Source organism: Carcharodon carcharias, chromosome 30, assembly GCF_017639515.1.
Source record: "Carcharodon carcharias isolate sCarCar2 chromosome 30, sCarCar2.pri, whole genome shotgun sequence".
NCBI lineage: Eukaryota > Metazoa > Chordata > Chondrichthyes > Lamniformes > Lamnidae > Carcharodon > Carcharodon carcharias.
In genome coordinates this window covers 539212-547772 of record NC_054496.1, presented here as the reverse complement: position 1 = coordinate 547772, position 8561 = coordinate 539212, and the positions used below count along the sequence as shown (strand labels likewise).

Sequence of the window (8561 nt, the reverse complement as noted above, 5' to 3'; positions counted from 1 at the left end):
CTACACACTGACTCAATTCCTGACAGTGGCATCTCTTTTGAGAGCTTTGGGGACAGTAGATGATGGAAAATGCGGGGGAGGCAGTGGCGTAGTGATATTGTCATAGGACTAGTAAGTGATATTGTCATAGGACTAGTAATCCAGAGACTTGGGCAAATGGTAGAATTTGAATTTTTAAAAAATCTGGAATTAAAAGTCTAATGACGATCATAGCCACTTGTCATAAAAACCCATCTGGTTCACTAATGTCCTTTAGGGAAGGAAATCTGCCGTCCTTACCTGTTCTGGCCTACATGTGGCTCTAGACCCACAGCAATGTGGTTGACTTTTAAATGCCCTCTGAACAAAGGCAGTTAGGAATGGGTAATAAATGTTGACCTAGCCAGTGCACCCACATCCCATGAACAAATAAAAAAAAATCTGCAACAGCCAATTACACAATTGTAATACTGCGGTATATGCAGAGAATTGACATGGCCTGAATATGACAGCATATGGGCCGAGGGCCTCTTCTGCCCTGTGTGATTCTGTGATTACACAAATATGGTAATGCACCAATTCAAAGCAGGTGGGAAAAGAAAATTTCCATTTTACAAATCAGACTTTTGTCATTCACTTTTCCAAGAGAGCTCATTCAAAAGCTGAATTGGTACTTATGAAGTTTATAAGATTGCTATGTTTTGGGACTGTGTTTTTAATTTAAAGTAAAATGAAGGGGTCGTGTGACCTGTTCTGAAGTCTACCTGACAACAGGTCTGGGTGAGGGGCTGTTAAATATTAAAAGAAGGACCAGATTATTTGCTGAGAGGAAAGTGTAAGGGTATTCACACTTGGAGGCAACGTCAGCAGCATCTGAGTTTACAAAGTCCCAGGAAGATGTTGAGAATGCCAGGGTGCAAACAGTTATGTTTAAACTGTCCATTTACTTCCAAGATAAAGGTGCTTTGGGGTCTCAAGGATAGCTAATCAGCTTTTCCACTTGGATAGAAGGCCCATGAGGGGAAGGGTTCTAAAATATCCCTGAAACCCACAGACACAGGCAAACTACCAGGGTCCAGGAGAGAGAGAGAGAGCAGCTCGAAAGTTTCTATTATTCACTGCGCAGGAATGTAAGTGGGAGGTCGTGCTTGGATTGAAAAGACCAAATTCATGAGGAATTGAAATGAGGCTGGAAGATTCATCTAGCTTGAGGTAGAACGAGAAACTCCAGAGAAAAACCTCACCATGAAAGACAGTTCTGGGATTAAAAGTTATTGGGCTGGGAAAGGAGAAGAACAGAAGTTAACCCTCTGGAGCTAAGAATCACTTTGGACTGGGTCCAGGAAAATCGAATAACTACTTCTTGAGGGACAGTATAAGGTATACCTGTGAAGTGGGCTTTTTGGTTGTGTTAAAGTAAAAACAGGAAGTTCTGTTCAGTAGTTTAAGATATAAGCTTAGCTAATAATGATTTTAATCTGTTTGGTATACTAAAAGTCTTAAAACGTGAAACTTTAGAAATGTTGTCCTTTCAGCTATCAACTGGAAGTTCAGATTTATTTTTTTAAAGTTAATGGTCTCTACAGAGATTGTAGCAGGATTGTCTGATTCAAATCAGAGGAGGTAAAACTTACATTCTATTTGTCTCTGCCCTCTGTTCTTTACAAAACCTTGTATTTATATAGTGCCTTTAATGTAATATAATGTCCCAAAACGCTTAACAACAATGTTGTAAAGTAAAATTTGCACTGAACCATATAAGATGGTAATAGGATAGATGGCCAAAGGCTTGGTCAAAAAAATAAGTTTTGAGGAACATCTTAAAGGAGCTAAGAGACTCAAAGAGGCAGAGAGGTTTAGGGAGGAAATTCAGGAGCTTAGGGCCCAGGCAGCTTAAAACAGTGGTGGAAAGCTTAAAATTGGGGCTGCACAAAAATCCAGAATTGGAGGAGCGGAGAAATCTTGGAGGGCTGAATTGATAATTAGGGTATGAATTTTAAAATCAAGGTGTTGCTTAACTGGGAGCCAATGTAGAACAGTGAGCACAGGAGTTGCTGTATGAATGTGCCTGGTGTGAGTTAGGATATACACAGCAGAATTTTGGGTGAGCTCAAGTTTACATTCTCTCCCACTAACTCTCTTTGCCTTTCTCCCTCTGCCTCGATTCTTTCATTCTCTATTTGTCTTCTGTATTTTCCTCTCATTGTCTTCTTATCTCTTTGCCTCTGTTGGTCTCCTGTTCTTCACTCTCTCGATTTTCTTCACTGTCCTCTGTCTCCTCATTATCTCTCTTTCCTTCACATACTCTTTGTCTCTTCCATTCTCACTTCCTCACACTGTTGTTTTTCTCTCGCTACTATCATTTCCCATTTTCTCTCTCACTGTTTTTCCCTGCTCTTTTCCATCCTCTTCTTCTCGCACCCTGTCTCTGTTGGTTTACTGTCTGTAGCTGTACTACAGTGATTCATACTAGAACAAAGAAAAGACCTGTTAAAGTTTACATGAAGGGTCACCATTTGAAAGGTTAACCATCTTTTCCTTTTCGCATGTTATTGGAGCTGCATTCTGTTTTATTAATAATGAAACCTCTCTACCAGCGGGACCAAAATGTTGCTAAAGTTAAACAAAAATTCCACTTAAACAGCCAAGTAGAGCTATGACACAATGCTGATTTTTATCTAAAAATAAGCAGCTCTTATTGTTCTTTTGGGGCTTCCCAAGATCCCCTTTCTATAAGGTATTTAGGAGTTTTCTGATTTCCAGAAACTAACTGAACTGATTCTCTGTGTAGTTGCACAGAAAGCAACACATATGTAGGGAAATACTGAGTGTGAGAGCTGGAGAGGGGAAGAGAAAATAGTTAGTGAGAAAGTCAGAAAATGAAGCAATTAAAACAAAGGAAAGAGCTAATGAAGGAGAGCAGAAAGACATAAATAGAGTATCTATTTATGTGTCTAAAAGGGAGTTTAACCTCCTGATTTGGACCAAATAAGTTTTCATGCGAGTGCTGTGGGAAACTGTGTAACAGAGTGTTCGACAAAGACAGCTAGAGAGATTACCTAGAGAGATTAGCTGATAAATAGAATGAAGGATCCAGACAGTAAATTAAACCAACAAAATGAGAAAGATATTGAGAATAACAGAGGGAAATGAATAGGGGCATTCAAAGAATAATACACAGAAAAAGAGAAACAAGGCAACCAGGGAGACACAGATACACAGAAGTGACAGCAAAACAGAATGGGGGAAGTGGGGAAGAGAAGAAAAAAGGAACATGCAAAAGTAGACATGAACAGGGGAGTAATAGGAAGATGTAGGTGACAATACAAAACCAAGAATGAATAACAAGCTAGGTAGTTTGAGGCAGAAAAGAAAGCCTAGGAATTGCTGTTTACAATATTTACAGATGGATGCAACTTTTTTCTTATGTTATTTCTTTCCCTGCTATATAAGAATAGTTATCTTAAACATGTTAAAAACATCTAATGAAAATAGCAGGTAAGAAATTTTGTAGCAACATTTTTATCTGTCAGCCCCTCTCAATCATCAGCAAAGTGCTGGAAGGTTATGTTGACAGTGTTATCAAGCGCCACTTACCCACCAGGGTCACCTAACTGCTGCCCTCATTTTATCCTGAATCCAAATATGGACAAAAGAGCTGAACACAAGTAGGGAGGTGAGAGTGACTGCCCGTGACGTCAAGACAGCATTTAACTGAGTGCGGCATCAAGGAACCTGGCAAAATTGAAGTTAATGGGAAGTGGGGAAAATTCTCCACTGTTTGGAGTCATACTTAGCCCAAAGCAAGATGTTGTGGTTTTTAGAGGCCAATCATCTTAGTCCCAGGATATCGCTGCACAAGTTTCTCAGGGTAGTGTCCTAGGCCCAACCATTTTCAGTTGCCCTATTACTGACCTCTCCTCTATCATAAAGAGGAGGCTGAGGGGAGACTTGATAGAGATGTACAAAATTGTGAGGGAACTGGACAGAGTGGATGGGAAGGGCCTATTTACTTTATCAGAGAGGTCAGTGACTAAGGAGAGGGGTGCAGGGTGGAAGGGGCATAGATTTAAAATGATTGGTGGGATTAGAGGGGCGATGAGGAAAAACTTTTTCACCCAGAGGGGTGTAAGGGCCTGGAACTCATTGCCTGAAAGGATAGCAGAGGCAGAAACCCTCAACTCATTTACAAGGTATTTGGATATGCACCTGCAGTGCCGTAACCTGCAGGGCTGCAGACCAAATCCTGGAAAGTGGGATTAGGCTGGGTGGTTTGTTTTTCAGCCAACATAGACACAATGGGCCAAGTGACCTCTTTCTGTGCTGTAAACTTTCTAAAGTTCAGAATTGCAGATGCTTGCTGATGATGCATAATATTCAGTAGCATTTGCAACTTTTCAGATACTGAAGCAGTCTTTGTCCACACACAGCAAGACCTAGCTAGGCGACATTCAGGCTTGGGTTGACAAGTGGCAAGAAACATTCATGCCACACAAGTACCAGGCAATGACCATCTCCAACAAGAGAGATTCTAACCATCGTCCCCTGACATTCAATGGCATTACCATCACTGAAGTCCCCACTATCAACATCCTGGAGTTACCATTGACTAGAAACTGAACTGGATCAGCCATATAAATACTGTGGCTACAGGAGTAGGTCAGAGACTGGGAATTCTGCAGTGAGTAACTCACCTCCTGACTCCACAAATTCGGTCCACCATCTTCAAGGCATGAGTCAGGAGTGTGATGGAATACTTTCCACTTGCCTGGATGAGTGTGGCTTCAACAATACTCTAGAAGCTTGACACCATCCAGGACAAAGCAGCCCATTTGATTGGCACCTCATCCACCAACTTAAACATTCAGTCTCTCAACCAGCGAGGCATATTGGCAGCTGTATGTTCTATATAGATACACTGCAGCTACTCATCAAGGCCCCTTCACCAGTCCTTTCCAAACCTGCAACCTCCACCACCTAGAAGGATAAGGGGAGCAGGTAGATGGGAACACCACTACCTGGAAATTCCCCTCCAAGCCAGATATCATCCTGACTTGGAAATATATCGCTGTTCCTTCACTGTCACTGAGTTAAAATCCTGGAACTCCCTCCCTAACAGCACTGCGGGTGTACCTACACCACATGGACTGCGGCAGTTCAAGAAGGCAGCTCACCACCACCTTCTCAAGGGTAACTAGGGATGGGCAATAAATGCTGGTCCAGCAGTAACACTCACATCCCATGAAGGAATTTTTAAAAATAACATTAATAGCAGTAATTCTGAAGCTAGAGAGGTAGAAAGAGGAAAACAGGTAGTTTATGATGGATTGACACTGAATGCAGAATTTAATGCCACCCCAGTTTAGAAGTAGGGGCATTTAATCATGCAGAAAGGTGTGCGGTGGGTCATGCAGGATTCCCTCCTTGCCTATTAAGTTCTGAGCGGCAAGGCTCATGGATAGCCTTCTTTCCTGGATGCTATTTAAGGCCCTTAAATGGACAATCAATGTCCACTTAAGGGCCCCATCCTATCGCTGTGTTGGGTTTGCTTGAGGGATTCCAGGAGGTTCCCTTGTTCAAAGGTGCTCAGTGCCTGATTGAGGGACCTGGTATTAGGAAGGGGGTAGCTCATTGAGAGCCAAACCTATACACTTTCTTCTGTTTCCACTTCCCTCCTTCTCTCCCTCACCTGTGGCCTGGGTCCTTCATCAATTCTCGGTCTCTGGTGGGTGCATTACCAACTGCAGTCACTGCTCCTTGTAGCATTGAATGGCAATGGAATGTTCTGGCCATTAGCTCTCGGTGGGATCTCTGCCTCCATGTTCCTTATTTCTGGGGAAGACCCAATGCTGGCCTGATGGGCACTTAATTCTGAACGGCCTTCCTCAACGGAGACGGTGCTGAGCTCCTGCTGGTTCTCTAGCTGGCAGGCAAAAGCCCTTTTGCCAACATTAAATTCTGCCCGGTGAGTGTGAAAAACAGGAGATATGAGAAGAGGGGCAAACAGAAAGTGTTGTTCACTTAAGCCAACCACTTTCAGACAACTTACACTGTAACTTTTTTAGTTTTATACCTTTCTTGTTTTTATCTGTACCTTACTTTCCAGTTCTTTGTTTCTCATCCACTGTAAGTAGCTCTTTCTTTCTCTCATTCTGTTCCTGTAGGAACATTTTGTAGTCAATGTCTTCTGCTCTTCCTATCTTTCTCAGTGAGTTTGCTTGTCTATTTGTCCTATCTTTGTCTCACTGTATGTGTGTCAATGTTCATATATCCATGTGTGTTTCTGTTTCACTGAGTACATATTTATCTCTATTCAAGTTCCATGCCCTAGCGACCATGGACATCCATGTGTTGGTCCATGGTTATGCTTGGCAAGGTAGCACCACAGTTGTTGCCTTCTGCAGGTTCTGGTTGACCAGGAAACTCTCCCACTCTTACCACCTGCCATAGGCGTATTGGAAGGATTTGCAGGTTGATAATCAACCTGTTCGGCTGCATTATGAACACAACTTCCTTGGCCATCAAATCCTGGAGTGGGACTTGAATCCAGAGCTTCAAAGGCAGGGGCACTACCCACTGCATCACAAGACCTCCTACCATGTTTATCTATCTGTGTAAAAGAAAGGCTTGCATTTATGAAGCGTTTATCACAATCAGTGGAAGTCTCAAAACACTTTACAGCCAATGAAGGAATTTTGAAGTGTAGGCACTGTTGTAATGTAGGAAAGGCAGCAGCCAATTTCCACACAAGAAACTTTCCATTCTCATTGTGTGTCTCACTGCTTCCCTTGTGTCTCAATGCATGTGTGCCTCTCTGATTCTATCTTACCGTGTGTCTCTGTTATGTGTCTGTGTTCCCATGTGTTACTCAGTATGCCACTGGTTCAGTGTCCCTCTGTCATCCTATGTGTCGTTTTATGTTCCTCTATCACTTTGTTTCTCTTGCACTGTCTTGTTTCGTGTCAGTATTCAATTCCCTTTGTTTCTCACTTCGTGTCGTCTTCTCATTCTGTCTGCTTTGGTGACACTGTCTTCTCTCGCATTCTTTCACTTGTCCCACTCTTTCTCTGTGTCATGATCCTCTTTGGGCTGTTAAATTTCCGTGCCTTGCTGTCCCTTCTCTCTGTTCCTATTTCGTTTATTTTTTCCTAATCTCATTATTCTTTCTCTATCCATTTAAACTCTCACTCCGTTCCAGTGACAGGTCCCTTTCCTCCGCCCCCATTTCCTCTCTCCGCTTTGTCGGCTGAATCCTGGGCACCTCCTCCCCGGGGAAGTCCAGCTCATGGGCTCTGTCATCACGGAAACTTCCTCTTTAAAGGAAACATAAAGGGCCCGAGAAACAAACAGGCTTCAGAGCAGACATATCCTTGTCCAAGGAGTGGATCTAGCTGAGGTCATGTCACAGAAAGAGGATTTGAGCGAAGTGACCGTCAGTCAGACTCTGAGCAGCTGGGATATAGACCGAGACAAGGGACCGAACCAGAGTGCGCGCCGCTTGCTCTCAATCCTGCTCGTCTCCGTGCTGCTACTTTTCTTGATCATCGCTTCCCTTGTCTGCGCCTTTTGGCTCCTGATCTACCCCAAGTTGCCTACAGAGACCAGGGGCACTGGAAACAAAGTAAGAACATGTCAATCTCTGTCTGTCTGTACAGGATTTCCACCACATTGCTCGGGAAATTCCTTTTTTAGATTAGACTTCACCAGAGCTTGTCTGTGTTTTGATTCTTTATCCTACCCTTTCTGTACACTTGTCTTTGAGTGTTTCCAGCATTTTTGTTTTAATTTCGTGAAGAGTTTAGCTCTGATGAGTGATGGGAATGGAACTATATGGTCTATATGAAGGCGTGAATGAAACTCCGATTCGCCATTGCCTTTTTTACACTCTCAAGTTTTGTGTTTGTTTTGAATAAGAAACAAAGAGTAGCAATAAACAGGGGCATTTTCAAGTTGGCAGACTGACTTGTGCAATGTCACAAGGATCAGTGTTGGGACCTTAACTATTTACATACTTAGATGAAGAAACAGAGAGAAATGTATCTAAGTTTGCTGACCATGCAAAGCTAGGTGAAATATTAGTTGTGAGGACACATGGAAGCTGCAAAGAGATATAGACAGGTTAAGTTAGTGACTAACAAGGTTGTAACATGGAATATAATGTGTGGAAGTGTGAGGATAGTCACTTTGGTGGTAAGAACAGGAAAGCAGAATATTTTTAAAAAGATATGAAATTTGTAAATGTTGATGTTTAAGGAACTCAGGAAATTAGCAAGCAGTTAGGAAGACAAATTGCATGTTGAGAGGCCAGCTAGCTCAGTTGGCAGGCTGCTTATTGATGTCATTGACTTGGAATCAGTCCCATGCCAGCTGAGGTAGTTCTTGAAGACTGCATTATCTTCTTTCCTCATTGTGATATCATGAAAGAGAGGTGTGTTGAGACCCATGATAAGCAACCCACAGAAAACTAGGACATTATGTGAAGGAAGTGAGGATGGCCTTTATTGTAAGGTCATTGGAGTACAAGAATAAGGAAGTCTTGCTACAGGTCAGAGGCTGGGAATCCTGTGGTGAGTAACTCACCT

General features: G+C 42.5%; 1 protein-coding gene across 1 annotated transcript in view; it reads left to right on the top strand.

Moving 5' to 3' along the window:
* Window positions 1–7332: 7332 nt before the first annotated feature.
* LOC121271365 overlaps window positions 7333–8561 on the top strand; it is a 105337-nt gene continuing 104108 nt past the window's right edge. The window contains exon 1 of the mRNA XM_041177328.1: window positions 7333–7600. Within this exon, the coding sequence (XP_041033262.1) occupies window positions 7379–7600 (222 nt within the window). The 5' untranslated portion in view covers window positions 7333–7378. The remainder of the gene's footprint in view (window positions 7601–8561) is intronic.